Source organism: Carcharhinus amblyrhynchos, unplaced genomic scaffold, assembly GCF_965287045.1.
Source record: "Carcharhinus amblyrhynchos unplaced genomic scaffold, sCarAmb.v2.hapA chromosome_165, whole genome shotgun sequence".
Taxonomy (NCBI): domain Eukaryota; kingdom Metazoa; phylum Chordata; class Chondrichthyes; order Carcharhiniformes; family Carcharhinidae; genus Carcharhinus; species Carcharhinus amblyrhynchos.
Window position 1 is genome coordinate 94,664 of NW_027649905.1, and position 20,528 is coordinate 115,191.

Here is a 20,528-nt window from a genome sequence, read left to right on the forward strand (position 1 = left end):
TACAGGTCAGTGGAAGGAAAACTATTAGAAAAAATTTTGAGGGACAGAATTAATCCCTACTTGGAGAGAGAAAGAATAATCAAACACATCATGGCTTTGTCAAGGAGAGATCTTGATTGAAATTTTCAAAGCAGGGATGAGTTGTTTGATGAGGGCAGTCCAGTTGGTTGATGTAGTCCACATGGACATCAGTAAGGCTTTTGATAAGATCTCGTGTGGGAAATGATCAAGGTCAGAGCCAGTGGGATCCCAGGCAACTGGATCCCAAATTGGCTTCATGGCAGGAGGCAGCAGGGTTTGTGACTGGAGGCCTGTGTCTGGTGATTTTCCGCAGGGATCGGTGCCGGGTCCCTTGCTGCTTGTAGTGTACATTAACGATCCAGACATAAATGTGGGAAATCTGGGAGGTATGATTATATTGAGTTTATAGATAAGACAAAAATAGGTGGTGTGGTAAATAGTGAGGAGGAAAGCTTTAAATTACAGGATGATATAGACGGGCCGGTCAGGTGGATAGAACAGAGGCAAATAGAATTTAACCCTGAAAAGATGAGAGGTCACATGACACCAGGTTCAACATTTGTTTAAAATCACAAGGTGACTTCACCTGACAAAGGAACAGCGCTCCCAAAGCTTGTGATTTCAAATAAACCTGTTGGACTATAACCTGGTGTTGTGTGACCTCTTACCTTGTCCACCCCAGTCCAACACCGGCACCTCCACATCATAACCCTGAGAAGTGTGAGGTGATGTATTTTGGGAGGATTAATAAGGCAAGGGAGTACACAATAAATGGTGGGATGCCAGGAAGTACAGAGGACCAGGGAGACCTTGCAGTGCCAGTCCAAAGATCCCTTAATGCAGCAGGACAGGGCGATAAGGTGATTAAGAAGGCATTTGGGATATTTGCCTTTATTAGTTGAGGCAGAGAATATAGGAGCAAGAAGGTTACGAGAGGTTGTGATGGAACTGTATAAAATGGTGTTAGGCCACAGCTAGAGTATTGTGTGCAGTTCTGGTTGCCACACTACAGGAATGGTGTGATTGAACTAGAGAGGGTGCAGAGCAGATTCACCAGGATGTTGCCTGGGTTGGGGCAGTTCAGCTAGGGAGAGAGGCTGGTTCGGCTGAGGTTGTTTTCCTTGAGCAGAGAAGGCTGAGGGGGAGCCTGAAGAAGCTATACAAAATCTATGTGGTGGGTAGATAGGAAGAAACTTTCTCCTTAGTAGATGGGTCAATAAGCAGGGGACAGAGATTTAGGTAACGGGGCAGGGGGTTTTTAGGAGATGTGAGGACAAACCTCTTCATCCAGAGAGTGGTGGGAATCGGGAACTCACTGTCTGAAAGGGTGGTAGAGGCAGGAACAAAGAACAGTATAGCACAGGAGCAGGCCCTTCGGCCCACTAAGTCTGTGCCAACACAGATACCTCTCTAATCTAATATTTTCTTGCCTCTTTGTGGTTCTCTATTCCCTGTCTATTCACGTATCTATCCAGGTGCTTCTTGAACATTGTTATGGAATCTGCTTCTCCCGCCTCCTCCGGGAGCACGTTCCAGGCATTCATCACCCTCTGTGTGAAAAACTTGCCCTGCACATCTCTCTCACTTTCTCATCCTTACATCCTCTCACTTTCAACCTATGCCCCCGAGTAACTGACCCTTTGACCCTGGGAAAAGGATTCTGACTATCCACTCTACCCAAGCCTGTCATAATCTTGTAAACCTCTATCAGGTCCCCCCCTCATCCTCCGACACTCCAATGAAAACAATCCAAGTTTGTTCAACCTTTCTTCATAGTCCATAACCTCCAAACAAGGCAACATCCTGGTAAATCTCTTCTGCATCTTTTCCTTCCGGTAGTGTGGTGACCAGAATTGTACACAGTACTCCAAATGCGGCCTAACCAAAGTCTGATACAGCTGCAACATGATTTTCCAATTCTTATACTCAACACCCTGACCAGTGAAGGCCAGCATGCCATACACTTTCTTGACCACCTGAGTTGCCGCCTTCAGGGAACTGTGGATCTGCACACCTAGGTTCCTTTGTTTGCTAATATTTCTAAGGGCTCTACCACTTACTGTAGACTTTCCTTCTGCGTAGACCTTCCAAATTGCATCACCTCACATTTGTCTGGGTTAAATTCCATTGGCCCAGGTCTCTAGCTGATTTATATCCTGCTGTATCCTCTGACAATCCTCTTCACTATCCACTACTCCACCAATTTTTGTATCATCTGCAAATTTACCAATCAGACACCTACATTTTCCTCCAAATCATTTATATATATTACAAACAACAGAGGCCCCAGCACTGATCCTTGTGGAACACCGCTTGTCACAGACCTCCAGTTAGAAAGGTAGCCTTCCACTGCTACTGTCTGCTTTCAATGCCCAAGGCAGTTTTGTATCTATCTTACCAGCTCACCCCAGATCCCATATGACTTCACCTTCTATATCAGCCTGCCATGAGGAACCTTATTAAAGGCTTTACTAAAGTCCGTGTATACAACATCCACTGCCCTGCCCTGGTCAATTTTTCTTGTCACTTCCTCAAAGAACGCAATCAAGTTTGTGAGACACGACCTCCCCTTCACAAAACCATGCTGCCTATTTCTTAATAAAGCCTACTCTCTTCCAGATGAGAGTGCATCCCATCCCTAAGAATCACCACCAATAATTTCCCCACCACTGGTGTAAGGCTCACAGGCCTGTAATTTCCCAGATTGTCTCTTCAGCTCACCTTAAACAGAGGAACAATGTTAGCTACTCTCCTATCCTCTGGAATCTCGCCCATGGCTAAAGAAGCCTTGGCCAAGGCCTCAGCAATATCTTCTTTCGCCTCTCTCGGTATTCTGAGATTGACCCTATCTGGCCCGGGGGCCTTCTTCACCTTAATATTTTTTGAAACCTGCAATGCCTCCTCGCTTTTTATCTCAACATGTCCTAGAATGTCAACATCCTCCTTTCTACACTCACCATGAACTACATCTTCTCCTTTGTGAATACTGATGCAAAGTACTCATTAAAGACCTCATCCACCTCATTTGGCTCCACACACAAATTCCCTCCACTGTCCTTGAGTGGACCTACCCTCTCCTTTGCTACCCTCTTCTTTATATACACATAAAAAACTTGGCATTCTCCATAATCCTGCTTGCCAAGACATTTCATGACTCCTTTTAACCCTCCTAAGACCCTGTTTAAGTTCTTTCCTGATGTCTTCGTATTCCTCAAGAGCCTTATCCATTTACAATCTCAAAGAACAAAGAAAATTACAGCACCGGAACAGGCCCTTTTGCCCTCCAGACCTACACCGACCATGCTGCCCGACTTAACTAGAACCCCCTACCTTTATCCCTCCATTCCCATCTCATTCATGTACTTGTCAAGATGCCCCTTAAAAGGCACTATTGTATCCGCTTCCACTACCTTCCCCGGCAATGAGTTCCAGGCACCCACCACCCTCTGTGTAAAAAATCTGCCTTATACATCTCCTTTAAACCTTGCTCCTCGCACCTTAAACCTGTGCCCCTAGTAATTGACTCTTCCACCCTGGGAAAAAGCTTCTGACTATCCACTCTGTCCATGCCTCTCATAATCTTGTAGACTTATATCAGGTCTCCCCTCAACCTCTGTCGCTCCAGTGAGAACAGAACAAGTTTTTCCAACCTCTCCTCATAGCTAATTACCTCCACACCAGGCAACATCCTGGTAGTTCTTTTCTGTACCCTCTCCAAAGCCTCCACATCCTTCTGGTACTGTGGCAACCAGAATTGAACATTATATTCCAAGTGTGGCCTAACTAAGGTTCTATAAAGCTGCAACATGACTTGCCAATTTTTAAACTCAATACCCTGGCCGATGAAGACAAGCATGCCGAATGCCTTCTTGACTACCTTCTCCACCTGCATTGCCACTTCCAGTGACCTGTGTACCTGTACACCCAGATCCCTCTGCCTGTCAATACTCTTAAGGGTTCTGTCATTTACTGTGTATTTCCCATCTGTATTAGACCTTCCAAAATGCATCACCTCACATTTGTCCGGATTAAACTCCATCTGCCATCTCTCTGCCCAAGTCTCCAACTGATCTATATCCTACTGTATCCTCTGATGGTCCTCATTGCTATCTGCAAATCCAACCACCTTTGTGTCATCCGCAAACTTACTAATCAAACCAATTACACTTTCCTCTAAATCATTTATATATATTACAAACAGCAAAGGTCCTAGCACTGATCCCTGAGGAACACCACTTGTCACAGCCCTCCATTCAGGAACACACCCTTCCACTGCTACCCTCTGTCTCCTTTGACCGAGCCAGTTCTGTATCCACCTTGCCAGCTCACCTCTGATCCCATGCGACTTCACCTTCTGCACCAGTCTGCCATGAGGGACCTTGTCAAAGGCCTTACTGAAGTCCATGTAGACAACATCCACTGCCCTACCCTCATCAATCATCTTCGTCACTTCCTTGAAAAACTCGATCAAGTTTGTGAGACACGACCTCCCCTTCACAAAACCATGTTGCCTCTCACTAATACGTCCACTTATTTTCAAGAGGGAATAAATCCTGTCTCGAAGAATCCTCTCCAATAATTTCCCTATCACCGATGTAAGGTTCACTGGCCTGTAATTACCTGGATTATTCTTGCTACCCTTCTTAAACAAAGGAACAACATTGGCTCTTCTGCAATCCTCTGGGACCTCCCCTGTAAAAAGTCTGACAACACCAGGTTTTAGTCCAACCTATTTATTTGATAATATACTCGCAAGCTTTCGAGGGGTTACCCTCTTCGTCAGGTGAATGGAGAGTTCTGGCCTCAGACAGAGCATATAAAGCACAGACAGTTTAGAGATTACTGATTAAAATGCGAATCCTTACACCTAACCTGCTGTTCAAGACCTGAAGTGGCTGATAATGTGAGTGGTAGGAGCACTGATCACAGTTTAAAGAGATGTGTATTGTCTCCAGACAGTACAGTAAGTGAGGTTTTGCAAACCTCACTTGGGGAGGCCATGCAGACGCTACGACAACGGATGAATGAACATCGCTCGACAGTCACCAGGCAAGACTGTTCCCTTCCTGTTGGCGAACACTTCAGTGGTCACGGGCATTCAGCCTCTGACCTTCGGGTAAGCATTCTCCAAGGCGGCCTTCACAACACACGACAGCGCAGAGTCGCTGAGCAGAGACTGATAGCCAAGTTCCGCACACATGAGGACGGTCTCAACAGGGATCTTGGGTTCATGTCGCACTATCTGTAACCCCCGTGACTTGCCTGGGTTTGCAAAACCTCACTTACTGTACTGTCTGGAGACAATACACATCTCTTTAAACTGTGATCAGTGCTCCTACCACTCACATTATCAGCCACTTCAGGTCTTGAACAGCAGGTTAGGTGTAAGGATTCGCATTTTAATCAGTAATCTCTAAACTGTCTGTGCTTTATATGCTCTGTCTGAGGCCAGAACTCTCCATTCACCTGACGAAGAGGGTAACCCCTCGAAAGCTTGCGAGTATATTATCAAATAAATAGGTTGGACTAAAACCTGGTGTTGTCAGACTTTTTACTGTGTTTACGCCAGTCCAACGCCGGCATACCCACATCATGACCTCCCCTGTAGCCAGTGAAGGTACAAAGATTTCTCTCAAGACCCCAGCAATTTCCTCCCTTGTCTCTCTCAGTATTCTGGGGTATATCTCATCAGGCCCTGTGGACTTGTTACCTTAATGTTTCTCAAGAACCCCAATACCTCCTCCTTTTTGATCACAACATGACTCAAACCATCTACACCTCCTTTCCCAGATTCATCATCCACCAAGTTCTTCTCTTTGGTGAATAATGATGCAAAGTACTCATTTAATACCTCGCCCATTTCCTCTGGCTCCACACATAGATTCCCTCCTTTGTCCTTCAGTGGGCCAATCCTCTCCCTGGCTACACTCTTGCTTTTTATATATGTATGAAAAACCTTGGTAATTTCCTTATTCCTGCTGGCCAATGCTATTTCATGACCCCATTTACTCCTTGCTTATGTTTCTTTCTACTTTCCTGAAAATTATCTTTTTTTTTCACTAAGCTCACAATCTCTCTTATGTAGATAGATCCAGGGTTCCTGAATCTTGCTATTTTTACAGAACCTACTTGTCCTGAATTGTTAACAACTGACTTTTAAAAGACTCCCACGTATTGAATGTTGATTTACCCTCAAACAGCCACCCCCACCTGCCCCAGTCTACAATCCCTAATTCCTGCCTAATACTGTCATAGCCAGCCTTCCCCTAGTTTATTACATTCACTCTGGGACTTCTATCCTTTTCTACAAGTATCTTAAAACTTATAGAATTGTGATCACTGTTTCCAAAATGGTCCCCCACTGAGACATCACCTGATCGGGCTTGTTTCCCAGAAGCAGGTCTAAGACAACCCCATCCTGAGTTGGACTATCCACATATTACCTCAAGAAGCCCTCTTGGACACATTGAACAAACTCTGCCCCATTTAAGCTCCGGAATCCCAGTCTATGTTGGGGAAGTTAAAATCACCCATTACAACAACCCTGTTGTTTTTGCACCTTCCCATAATCTGCTCCTGTTTCTGAGTTCTGCCTGTATGGCCTCACTGCACGATCCCACCAAGACGTCCTCCCTTTGTTCAGGTGTGACATTCTCCCTCATCAGTAAAGCAACATCAGACCTCTTTTATCACCACCTCTATCTCACTTGAAGCGTCTAAATCCTGGAATGCTAAAGCTGCCAGTCCTGCCCTCCTTTCACCCAAATCTCTGTAATTGCCACACCATCAAATAGAACCCAAGCTTTAAGTTCATCCGCCTTACCGGTCATACTCCTTGTGTTAAAGCAAACACACCTCTGACCATGTGTCCTGTCATGTTTTGTACCCTCTCCCTGTGTTTTATTTCTTTAGCCTTACTGGACCTTTTCATTGAGTTCTCAGCAGTCTCTGTACTCCCTGACCCACTGCTGTGGATCCCACTCACTCACAACATTTAAGAAGCATTAGATGAGCCTTTGAAATGTCACAGTGTATAAGGTTACTGATCAAGAGCTGGAAAATAGGGTTAGAATAGATCGGTGCTTGATGGCCAGCACAGACACGATGGGCCAAATGGCCTCTTCCCATTTTGTATGACTCTATGAGAACACAAGAGATAGAGTGTGTGCATGAGAGAGAGGGCAAGAGACAGAGAGAAGTGTGAGAGAGAGAATGGAGGGATGGAGGGAGAGAGTGGAGAATTGGAGAGAGTTTGTGAAAGAGAAAAAAGCAGAACAGAATGCAGCCAAGAAAGAAAGTGAGACAAACTGAATGATTGAAAAACAAACAGAAGAAAATACATAGACAGAGAACAGAGAGAGAGGGAGCTAAGAATAGAGAGAGAGAGAGAGAAATTCAGAGAGAGGCTATAGAGAAACAGAGAGAGAGAGATAGAGAAAGAATGACAGAGATTCAGAGAGGATCACAGAGAGAGAGAAGAGGATGGGGGGCAGATGGAGAGGATATGGAGAGAGGACAGTAGACAGAGGCTGAATGTATGTGTGTCAGAGAGAGAGAGGGACTGAGTGAAAGAAAATGATAAATGTCTTTAGTAACAGTTTCCCAGCACGATGTGAGGTTAGAGACAGAGGTTTCTCAGTTTGTGAGGAGACGGTGAATGATGTGATGGATGGCAATGTAATAATGACCCAGCGCCACACAGATACCTCTGGAAGACTCAGCAGTCAATGGGGAGCTGAAGGAAATGACAAATTCCTGGAGTTGTCTGTAACTTTGTGATGGTTTAAACGCCACCAACATGAGGCTGGGAAATGGAAAATCATTGAGGAAGGGGCAATCTCACCGATTTCTGGGAGCTGGGAGATGAGTCAGGATCAGCCATGTCGTAATACTGGGTCTGCAATGGGATCGTCGGCACCTCCTCCTCCTCCTTAGTGCTGTCCAGATGCACCACCTGCAGATAATGAGTGCCAGGTTAGGAGAGAAGGAGAGAGGGAGAGAGAGAGGGAGAGAGAGAGAGAGGGAGAGAGAGAGGGAGAGAGAGAGGGAGGGAGAGAGAGAGGGAGAGAGAGACAGAGAGAGGGAGAGAGAGAGGGAGAGAGAGAGGGAGAGAGAGAGGGAGAAACAGAGAGACGGAGAGAGAGAGGGAGAGACAGAGAGAGGGAGAGAGAGAGGGAGAGGGGGGAAGAGAGAGAGAGAGAGAGACAGAGAGAGAAAACTAACTGCAGATCAGAGATGGAGGGGTAACTCCAGAACATTGTAGAGATCAACACCTCACTCAGTCCCAGCCCTGTTGACAGTATAGCAATGCCACACACCAACCCTTCCACTGAGTGTGAGTGAGTTGAGGCCAAAACATTGTCTGATTTCAAAAAGAAGTTAGATATAGCTCTTGGGGCTAAAGGGATCAAGGGATATGAGGGGAAAGGGGGATCGGGATATGCAACTTGATGATCAGCCATGATCAAAATGAATGGTGGAGCAGGCTCGATGGGCCAAATGGCCCACTCCTGCTTCTAATTTCTATATTTCTAAAACAAAATAGGTTTATGAAAAGTCAGAGATCCAAAGAGACTCGAAGGTTGGTGACTCCTCACTACAGACCTGTGAAGCAGTGTTACTTTGTTGGCATTCTGAGCACTGGCGATTACATGGAAGGTCAAACCAAGTGGCATTCCAAGGCAGGGGGACACCGGAAAGAGGGTGAAACCTGGATGTGGATCCTTGGTGAAAATATCCAGGGTTTGGGGGAAGGTACCAAGGTGTATTATTGAAGAGTGGGGATTGGACATCCTTGTGTGAAAGAGAGTTCCAGTAAGGCTGGCTGGCTCACAGTGTGAAGGACATCGGGGATGGTTGATGAAAAATCGATGCAAGTTATTCTGGGTGACACTGTCTCAGTGTGATGGGTCTGACCATTGTTCACCCGATGGACCGTGTATTTATTGTGAGCATTAAACTATAAGATAGATTTTGTAACTGTGTTGTCATTACGAATCTGTGTATATCTATCAAGGTATAGAACATAAGAACATAAGAACATAAGAAATAGGAGCAGGAGTAGGCCATCTAGCCCTTCGAGCCTGCCCCGCCATTCAATAAGATCATGGCTGATCTGTCGTGGCTCAGTTCCACTTTCCCGCCCTCTCCCCATAACCCTTAATCCCCTCTCTTATCAAGAACCCATCAACCTGCTTCTTAAAAATATTTAGCGAGGCAGCCTCCACCACTTCAACGGGCAGAGAATTCCAGAGATTCACCACCCTTTGAGTGAAGAAGTTCCTCCTCAACTCCGTTCTAAACCGCCTCCCCTTTATCTTGAGGCTGTGCCCCCTAGTCCTACTGTCTTTTTTGAGCGGGAAGAGTCTCTCCACCTCTATCCTATCCATCCCATTCATCATCTTATACGTCTCAATGAGATCTGATGTGAAGGAGTTAGTGTATTATAGTTCTTGCTTAAGTGTTTAATTATTTTGTTAAAAGTTCACCAGCGAGACTCCTGTGACTCTGTTCAGTCGCTACATCCAAGCTTCAAAACATAAAATAAAACTGAGGATCTATCCACCTGGTTCCACCCGGAGATCTGAATTGTCCAGCTGCAATAACAGCTGCATTTGTAACAGAAGTTATTCATTTTTGTAGGAAAAATAAAATGGCTGGGTATTATTTAAATGGTGGTAGGTTGGAAAATGTTGATATACAAAGGGACCTGGGTGTCCGAGTACACCAGTTATTGAAAGCAAGCATTCAAATACAGCAACGGAGGCAAATGGTCTATTGGCCTTCATTACAAGAGGAGTTGAGTACAGGAGCAAAGATATCTTACTGTAGCTGTACAGGGCCCTGGTGAGACCACACCTGATTTATTGTGTGCAGTTTTGGGCCACTTACCTAAGAAAGGATATACTTGCCACAGAGGGAGTGCAGTGAAAGCTCACCAGACTGATTCCTGGGGTGGCAGGATTGTCGTATGAGGAGAGATTGGGTCGAATGAGCCTGTATTCACTCGAATTTAGAGGAATGAGAGAGGATCTCATTGGGGCGGTGGGGGGCAGGCGGTGGGGGGGTGGGGGGGGGTTCTAGAACAAGGAGTCAGAGTCTCAGGATACGGGGCAGGCCATTTAACACTGAGATAAGGAGGAACTTCTTCACTTGGAGGGAGGTGAATCTGTGGAATTCTCTATCACAGGAGGCTGTAGAGGCCAAGTCACTGAATATATTTAAGAAGAAAACAGATAGATTTCTAGACTCTTAGGCATCAAGGTGTACGGAGAGAGAGTGGGAGGAGGGGACTGAGATACAGGATCAGCCATGTTCATACAGGGTGGTGCAGCAACTCGAAGGGCTGAATGGCCCACTCTTCTCTTTTCTATGTTTCAATATTGTTTCAGAAACATTTACATTCCGATGAAAAGACAAAGAGGCCATGGGTTAAAGGCTCAGCTGAAAAACCAAAATCACCCCTACAACAGTGCAGCACTCCCTCAGCACCAACCCTCTGACAGTGCGGCACTCCCTCAGCACCGACCCTCTGACAGTGCGGCACTCCCTCAGCACTGACCCTCTGACAGTGCGGCACTCCCTCAGCACCGACCCTCTGACAGTGCGGCACTCCCTCAGCACTGACCCTCTGACAGTGCGGCACTCCCTCAGCACTGACCCTCTGACAGTGCGGCACTCCCTCAGCACCGACCCTCTGACAGTGCGGCACTCCCTCAGCACTGACCCTCTGACAGTGCGGCACTCCCTCAGCACTGACCCTCTGACAGTGCGGCACTCCCTCAGTACTACACCCAAGGGTCAGCCTAGATGATGTCCTCCGTTTTCTGGAGTGACTATTGAAGGTGAGAGTGTGATACACTGAGTGATGGATCCCCCAATCCTGCCATTGACTGTTTGCTGGTGGATCAGTGTCGCTGTGTGAGCAGTTCCAGCCCACTCCCCCAATCCTCAACTCCTGTTCCCGGGGACCCTGAACCGAACAGCCTGGAACCAAACACAAAGCTGTGTCACTTTACTGACGCTGTGACAGTCTACCTGATCAGCCTGTTACCATGGTGACAGCAGTGACCATCAGCGAGGGAAGATTTCCTCAGAGTACTTCCTTCACAGACATTACAACCTCATTTTTTATGGGCAAGTTTATGATTTTGACACAAATAGCACCTCAGGGAAATCAATTTGTTTTCACACAACAGATAACAACTCATTTTCAGTGTTTGAGATCAGAATTAATGGTTCGGAATGCCCGTGTCTGTGAGCCCAATTCTTCTTCATTTTCTCTCATACAACAGACTCCTTCAGAGACCTGATCGGGTCTAACCTCTGAGGCAGCAATGGCTCACAGAGAACAGGCACCACCTGTTGTGAGGCTTTTGATTTATTTCCTAGCTGTGCTGAGCTGGAATCAATCGAGTGATTATAACACAGAAGGAGGCCACTCGGTCCATCATGTTTTGTGCATGCCCTTTTCAGCTCAGTTAGTACCCCTCCCTGCCTCAGTCCCCCAGCTGCAATTCCCCCCTCCTCAGATAAGATTGTGGCTCCTTTTCTGATCTGCCTCCACCACGCTCTCAGGCAGCGCATTTTATTTCCTTATTCACTCATGGGATGCGAGTGCTCGCTGGGCCAGCATTTATTGCCCATCCCTAACTGCCCTCCATTCAGAGAGTCAACCACTTTGTTGTGGATCTGGAGTCACATGTAGACCAGACGGCAGATTTCCTTCCCTGAAGGATATGAGGTTTCGTGACCATAGTACATTCTTAATTCCAGGGATTTAACAAATTTCACCAGCTGGCATGACGGGATTCGAACCCAGGTCCCTAGAGCACCACTCTGGATTACAATACCCACTATGCCACTTGACCATTTCAGGTTCGAACCACATCAGCCATGTTAATAGCGGAGCAGACTCGATGGGCTGAATGGCCTAATTCCGCTCCTATTTTTTATGGCCCAATGACAGATTATGTGAAAGGAAGTTTTTACCAATGTCACTGCCCTCCGGCTTTCAATCCTTCCACCAATGGGGACAGTTTCCCTCTCTCTGCTCTGTCCAATTCCTCACGGTTTTGTGTTCCTCCAACCTCCTCACCAGGTGCAAGAGCCCCAACACTCCAATCTATTCAGCTGAAATCTCCCGAATTCGCTGATCTAGATTGGAGCTGGGTCAATCCTATTCCTTTGCGTGCTCTTGGACCAGGGAGTTGGGAACTGAGCTCGAGACCTCACAACAATAACCATCCCATGTTCCTGTTGGAATATAGACTTGGAGCTCCAGACCTGACTATTCCAACACTTTCCTGGCTGGTCTCTTTATCTTCCAGCCTCAAATACTCTCGCTTCTTGTTTCCAAACACCAATCGCTGTTCACTCATTCACTTCCCTGTTTGGTGGCTGACATTGTTCCCTGGTCTGGCGATGCCGAGTTCTCATCTTGTTTTCAAATCCCTACTTCTATAATCTTCACTGCTGTGTATTGCACTGGGTAACGCTAACACATGTTCAGTCATACCTAAACCATTATCCTTTCCACTAATCCTACATGCTATAACCAGCTTTCACACAGGCATGGTGCTTCGATGGGAAACGGGGGCATTTAATTTGTTAGTGGCTACCATGGCAACAGTAGTATCTAAATTTCAGACGCTAACACTGTGAACTTGGCTGGGAACTTGCTGAAATCGAGACAACCTCCCATGCCAACTCAGGAAAAGAACTCCCTGCAATTTGTAAAAATCTCTTTCTGCCGTGTCTATGCTTATCGCCTTTTTCAAAAGTTTGGCTTGGATTTTCCTGTTCTTTAGGCCTCGTATGAACATGTTTCTGAGATTGATTTCTAACTTCAATCTGAGAATTCCGACTCCCGCCAACTATGGCAAGGTCTCCAAGAGGTAACAGGCTACAAGATGAAGGCATGTAAAATTGCTGGCTTCATTGTCCTGATGAGCTCAATGCATTCAATGACTGTTTTAAGCAAGAGGTCAGTGAGAGCATGCCCTTCACCCTGGAAGCCTCAGACTAACCTGTATCCGAGGTCACCATTGCCAACGTCCCAGCATCTTTCTCAAAAGTCAACCCACGGAAAGTGAGCGGCCCGGATGGGGTACCCGGGAGGAGCACTCAGATCCTGCGTGAATCAGCCGGCAGGGGGGTATGCACAGACATCTTCAACTTCTCTTTACACCAATCTGAGGCCCCTATCAAAAAGACAACCACCCGGTACCAAAGCAAAGCCAAACAGCGTGGCCTTAATGACTGTCGTCCTTGGCTCTGGCGTCCACCATTATGAAGTGCTTCGAAAGGTTAGTCACGGCACAAATCAATTCCAGTCTCCCGGATTGCCTGGATCCACTGCACTTCGCCTATCGCTGCAACAGGCCCACAGCAGACGCCATTTCCCTGGCCCTACACTCAACCCTGGAGCACTGAGATAACAAATGTCAGACTCCTATTCACTGACTACAGCTCAGCCTTTAACACCATTATTCCTCTGAGACTCATCTCCAAATTTTGTGGCTTGGGCCTCGGCTCCTCCCTCTGCAACTGGATCCTAGACTTCCTAACTCACAGACCACAATCAGTGAGGATAGGCAACAGCACCTCCTCCACAATCATCCACAACACCGGTGCCCCACAAGGCTGTGTTCTTAGTCCATTACTATACTCCTTATACACCTATAACTGTGTGGCCAAATTCCCCTCCAGTTCAATTTTCAAGTTTGCCGATAACACCACCATAGTGGGTCGGATCTCAAAAAACGACGAGACACAGTGCAAGAACGAGATCGAGAATCTGGTGAACTGGTGCGGTGACAATAATCTCTCCCTCAATGTCAACAAAACAAAGGAGATTGTCATCGACTTCAGGAAGCGTAAAGGAGAACATGCCCCTGTCTACATCAACGGTGACGAAGTAGAAATGGTCGAGAGCTTCAAGTTTTTAGGTGTCCAGATCACCAACAACCTGTCCTGGTCCCGTCGTGTGAACGCTATAGTTAAGAAAACCTACCAATGCTTTTACTTTCTCAGGAGACTAAGGAAATTTGGCATGTCCGCTACAACTGTCACCAAGTTCTAAAGATGCACCATAGAAAGCATTCTTTCTGGTTGTATTATAGTTTGGTATGGCTCCTGCTCTGTCCAAGACTGCAATAAATGACTAAGAGTTGTGAACAAAGCCCACTCAAGAACAGCTAACTGACTCAAGAACAGCTTCTTCCTTGCTGAATGGACTTAACTCGCATTAAGTTGATCTTTCTCTACACCCTATGATTGTAACACTACATTCTGCACTCTCTCCTTTTCTTCGCTATGAACAGTTTTATTCTCACTGGAGCGACAGAGGTTGAGGGACGACCTGATCGAAGTCTACAAGATTATGAGAGGCATGGACAGAGTGGATAGTCAGAAGCTTTTTTCAGGGTGGAAGAGTCAATTACTAGGGGCACAGGTTTAAGGTGCAAGGGGCAAGGTTTAAAGGAGATGTACAAAGCAGATTTTTTACAGAGAGAGTAGTGAGTGCCTGGAACTCATTGCCCGGGGGAGGTAGTGGAAGCGGATACGATAGTGACGTTTAAGGGGTGTCTTGACAAATACATGAATGAGGTGGGAATAGAGGGATTTGGTACCGGGAAGGGTAGAGGGTTTTAGTTCAGTCGGGCAGTGTGGTTGGTGCAGGCTTGGAGGGTCGAAGGGCCTGTTCCTGTAATTTTCTTTGTTCTTTGTTTTATCTACATAATCTGCAAGGAACAATACTTTTCACTGTATACTAATACATGTGACAATAATAAAATCAAATCAAATAATGTAACCTACAACAGTCTTAGTGGGTGACTGCTTCCTGAGAGAACACAATTCCAAGTGCAATTTCATTCTGAGTCATGCCATTAAATGAACAGAAAATCTTATTAATTTCAGCATTTTCCATTGTTTAGAGTCACAGAATCCCCACAATGCTGGAGGGGGCCTTTCAGTCCATCGAGACTGTACCAACCACAATCCAACCCAGGTCCTATCCCCATAACCCCACATATTTACCCTGTTAATCCCCCTGATACTTATCACAGCCAAACAACCTAACCTGAACATCTTTGGAGTGTGGGAGGAAACTGGAGCACGTGGAGGAAACCCACACAGGTATGTGGAGAATGTGCAAACTCCACACAGACAGTGACTTGAGGTCCCTGGTGCTGTGAGGCAGCAGTGCTAATCACCGTGCCACCCCGTGCTGCTCCAGTGCTTGCTGTTTAATTTTGAAAATGAAATGTAAGAAAATAATTGGCCGCAGTCTCATGGCCATCTTTCTGTTGATTTGCAATGAGATGAAGATACCCTCAGCTGCAGTCAGCTGTGAATGAACCTCCCCACCGAAGAGGGCAGCAGAGAAAGCAATGTGACAAAACGTTTGGCTATTCCAATGCATTGCACCTGTAAACCCTCCGAGATCTCCGCTCTCCTTGATTTTTGGCCTCTGGAGCTCCCTTCCTTTTAATTGATCCATCATTAGTGTCTGTATCTCCAGCTGTGAGTTCTGGAATTCCCTCCTTAACCCCCTCAGTTACTCTCTCATCCCTTTAAACCCACTCTTCATGACAAAGGTTATAATCAATTGTCTTAATATCTCCTTGTGGAGTGGAATGTCAAGTTATGTTTGATCATTGCTCCGATGAAGTGCTATTTGGAACATTTTGCTGCAGTTGAGGTTCTATATAAATTCTATGTTGCTCTTGATATCAGGAGAGGTACAATTGGCTGGGTGCCTCTCCTCAGTGAATGGCCACTTGAATGAGATTCCAAACAGCAACAAGTCAGAACCTCCAGGAGTGAAGTTGGGATGAAGTCTTGTTATAGATATGATCAAGTGGTCTCCAGTGACAGAATCATTGATTTCAGGCCAATGAATCTAATCAGTAGTCATTCTCATTCCCAACCTCCATTTTAAATGAGATACTTAATAGTAATTTGCAACAACTGAAGCCCTTAATTTAATTATGTACCAAGCAGCAATTAAACATCATATTAACAACACAACCAATGAGTTTCCCAGTCTGGGTCTCCCCCAGCGCCTCCCCACCTCTCTCTGCTGAAAGAACAACGTCTATTCAAGGCTCCACTACTCCTCCTGTCAAAAGATTAATGTATCTGCACAGAGTTCAGCTTGCAGATATTTCTCTCTGAAAATTCCACCAATCCTTTAGTACCTCATAGTCTGAGCCAGTCGCTGTGTTACAGGAAAGCGCTGGAAGCAGAAAATCCCTGAGCGATGATGTAAATCTCTTGCACCCACAAATACAGAAAGATATTCGCAGAATCATAGAATCGTGACAGAGCAGAAGGATGTCATTCGGCCCATCGAGCCTGCACCGACAACAGTCTCACCCAGGCCCCATCCCCTTAACCCCACTCTTTTACCCCACTAATCCCCCTCTGACACTGTGGGGCAATTTAGTATGGCCAATCAACCCAACCATCTTTGTACTGTAGGAGGAAACCAGAGCATTCAAAGGAAACCCATGCAGACATGGGGAGAATGTGTAGACTCCACGCAATCACTCAAGGCTGGAATCGAACCCGGGTTCCTGGCACTGTGAGGTAGCAGTGCCAACCACTGTGCCACCCTTATGACCCACTTTAAATCTATTACTTAAAAATACTGCTGAAAGAACAAATATGTTGAAGCTTTTTATTTTACACTCGTAAGGAAATTTCCCAAGAATCTCAATGTCAGGGGAAAACAACAATGTATACTGCATGAGAAGAGAGTGCTGATTGGTTGACAAGCAGATTCTGACTGGTCGAGGCATTGCTATGGGAAGTGCACCAGGTGACCACCAGTTAACTGCTAAACATTGTCTAAAATTTAAACCAGGCTATCTGTACTAAATACACACGGGCCTGTTAGCTTCAGACAAAAAAAAATGCACCTGTTTTAACTAAACAAAATAAGTGACAGCCATTCACTGATTCATTCTTCAGGGTAATACCCTGACCATCCAGGGTTAAGCTGCCTGCCTTCTATGTGAGGGAATGCATTTTGGAAGGTCTAACACAGATGGGAAATATCCAGTAAATGGCAGAACCCTTAAGAATATTGATAGGCAAAGGGATCTGAGTGTACAGGTACACAGGTCACTGAAAGAGGCAATGCAGGTGGAGAAGGTAATCAAAAAGGCATACGGCATGCTTGCCTTCGTTGGCCAATGCATTGAGTTAAAAATTGGCAAGTCATGTTGCAGCTTTATAGAACCTTAGTTGGGCAGCACTTGGAATATAATGTTCAATTCTGGTCGCCACACTACCAGAAGGATGTGGGGGCTTTGGAGAGGGTACAGAAAAGATTTACCAGGATGTTATCTGGTATGGAGGGCATTAGCTATGAGGAGAGGTTGGGGAAATTTGCTTTGTTCTCATTGAAATGATGGAGGTTGAGGGGTGATCTGATAGAAGTCTACAAGATTATGAGGGGCATGGACAGAGTGGATAGTCAGAAGCTTTTTCCCAGGGTGGAAGAGTCAATTACTAGGTTTATGGTACAAGGGACAAGATTTAAAGGAGATGTACGAGGCAAGTTTTTTACACAGAGGGTGGTAGGAGCCTGGAACTCACTGCCGGGATAGGTACTGGAAGCGGATATGATGGTGAGTTTTAAGGGCATCTCGACAAATACATGAAATTTTTTTTTATTCGTTCATGGGACATGGGTGTCACCGGTTGGCCAGCATTTACTGCCCATCCCCTGGAGGGCAGTTGAGAGTCAACCACATTGCGGTGACTCTGGAGTCACATGTAGGCCAGACCAGGTAAGGACAGTAGATTTCCTTCCCTAAAGGACATTAGTGAACCAGGTGGGTTTTCCCAACAATTGACAATGGTTTTATGGTCATCAGTAGATTCTTAATTCCAGATGTTTTTTATTGAATTCAAATTCCACCGTCCGCTGTGGCGGAATTCAAACCCGGGTCCCCAGAATGTTAGCTGAGTCTCTGGATTAATAGTCCAGCAATAATACCCCAGGGACATCACATCCCCTAGGGAGGGAATGGCAGTAGAGGGATATGATCCCCGGAAGGGTAGGGGGTTTTAGTTCAGGCAGGCAACGTGCTCAGTACAAGCCTGGTGGGCCGAAGGGCCTCTTCCTGTGCTGTAGTTTTCTTTGTTCTATCTCTGTAACCTTCTCCAGTCCCTACACCCCTCCCTATCTCTGTAACCTCCTCCAGTCCCTACACCCCTCCCTATCTCTGTAACCTTCTCCAGTCCCTACACCCCTCCCTATCTCTGTAACCTCCTCCAGTCCCTACACCCCTCCCTATCTCTGTAACCTCCTCCAGCCCCCTACACTCCCTCCCTATCTCTGTAACCTCCTCCAGTCCCCTACACCCCTCCCTATCTCTGTAACCTCCTCCAGTCCCCTCCACCCCTCCTTATCTCTGTAACCTCCTCCAGTCCCCTCCACCCCTCCCTATCTCTGTAGCCTCCTCCAGTCCCCTACACCCCCTCCCTATCTCTGTAACCTCCTCCAGTCCCTACACCCCCTCCCTATCTCTGTAACCTCCTCCAGCCCCCTACACCCCTCCCTATCTCTGTAACCTCCTCCAGCCCCCTACACCCCTCCCTATCTCTGTAACCTCCTCCAGTCCCCGACACCCCCTCACTATCTCTGTAACCTCCTCCAGTCCCTACACCCCCTCACTATCTCTGTAACCTCCTCCAGTCCCTACACCCCCTCCCTATCTCTGTAACCTCCTCCAGTCTCCTACACCCCCTCCCTATCTCTGTAACCTCCTCCAGTCCCTACACCCCTCCCTATCTCTGTAACCTCCTCCAGTCTCCTACACCCCTCCCTATCTCTGTAACCTCCTCCAGTCCCTACACCCCCTCCCTATCTCTGTAACCTCCTCCAGTCCCTACACCCCTCCCTATCTCTGTAACCTCCTCCAGTCTCCTACACCCCTCCCTATCTCTGTAACCTCCTCCAGTCTCCTACACCCCTCCCTATCTCTGTAACCTCCTCCAGCCCCCCTAAACCCCTCCCTATCTCTGTAACCTCCTCCAATCCCCTACACCCCTCCCTATCTCTGTAACCTCCTCCAGTCCCCTACACCCCTCCCTATCTCTGTAACCTCCTCCAGTCCCTACACCCCCTCCCTATCTCTGTAACCTCCTCCAGTCCCTACACCCCCTCCCTATCTCTGTAACCTCCTCCAGTCCCTACACCCCTCCCTATCTCTGTAACCTCCTCCAGTCCCTACACCCCCTCCCTATCTCTGTAACCTCCTCCAGTCCCTACACCCCCTCCCTATCTCTGTAACCTCCTCCAGTTCCCTCCACCCCTCCCTATCTCTGTAACCTCCTCCAGCCCCCTACACCCCTCCCTATCTCTGTAACCTCCTCCAGTCCCTACACCCCCTCCCTATCTCTGTAACCTCCTCCAGCCCCTACACTCCCTCCCTATCTCTATAACCTCCTCCAGCCCCTACACCCCCTCCCTATCTCTGTAACCTCCTCCAGCCCCCTACACCCCCTCCCTATCTGTGTAACCTCCTCCAGCCCCCTACACCCCCTCACTATCTCTGTAACCATCTCCAGCCCCCTACACCCTGTCCCTATCTCTGTAACCTCGTAGCCACCCTCCAAGGTGTCTGTGTTTATCTAATTCTGGCTTCTTGAGCTCCATCTCTGGTGCCTCCAGCTGCCTTAACCTCAAGCTCTGTGATTCCCTCTGTAAAGAACATAAGAACATAAGAAATAGGAGCAGGAGTAGGCCAACTAGCCCTTCGAGCCTGCCCCGCCATTCAATAAGATCATGGCTGATCTGTCGTGGCTCAGTTCCACATTCCCGCCCTCTCCCCATAACCCTTAATCCCCTCTCTTATCAAAAACCCATCAACCTCTCGGCCTCTCCAAACACCTGCGGGTTAGGTTGATTGGCTGTGCTAAATTGACTCCAGTGTCAGGGGCTTAGCAGGGTAAATACGTGGGATTACGGGAACAGAGCCTGGGTGGGACTGTGGTCAGTACAGAGTCAATGGGCTGAATGGTCTCCTGCTGTACTGTAGGGATTCTATGATTCCCTACCTCAATCTCCTCCTTTATGGTGCTCCTGAGAACTTAATTCTGCGACTAGATTTCTGGTCACCAGTCCTGCCATTTCCTGAAATGGTTTATTTAATAACACTCCGATGAAACGGTTAGCGGGGTCTTAGAATCATAGAATCCCGACAGTGCAAAAGGAGGCCACTCAGACATTCTGTACTGACCACAATCACATCATGGCCCATTTCATAACCCCACACAATTATCCTGCTAATCCCTCGGACACTCGGGACAATTCAGCTCGGCCAATCAACCCAACGCACACATCGTTAGTCTGAGTACATGAAAGGTATTATTGTTTAAATAACAAGTAATACCTGTCTATGAAGCTGATTGGTGCAATGTCACGCTGCTCTTTATGGGACTATCTCAATGCAAACTGTTTTTTCAAAGCTCCCTGTGGTTTCCGA

At 46.9% G+C, this 20,528-nt stretch overlaps 1 protein-coding gene across 1 annotated transcript in view; it reads right to left on the reverse strand.

Moving 5' to 3' along the window:
- nectin1b (nectin cell adhesion molecule 1b) overlaps positions 1-20,528 on the reverse strand; it is a gene marked incomplete at its 5' end in the record, with an annotated part of 320,574 nt that overhangs the window by 32,442 nt on the left and 267,604 nt on the right. The window contains one exon of the mRNA XM_080183142.1: positions 7,865-7,975. Coding sequence (XP_080039268.1) covers positions 7,865-7,975 — 111 coding nt within the window. The remainder of the gene's footprint in view (positions 1-7,864; positions 7,976-20,528) is intronic.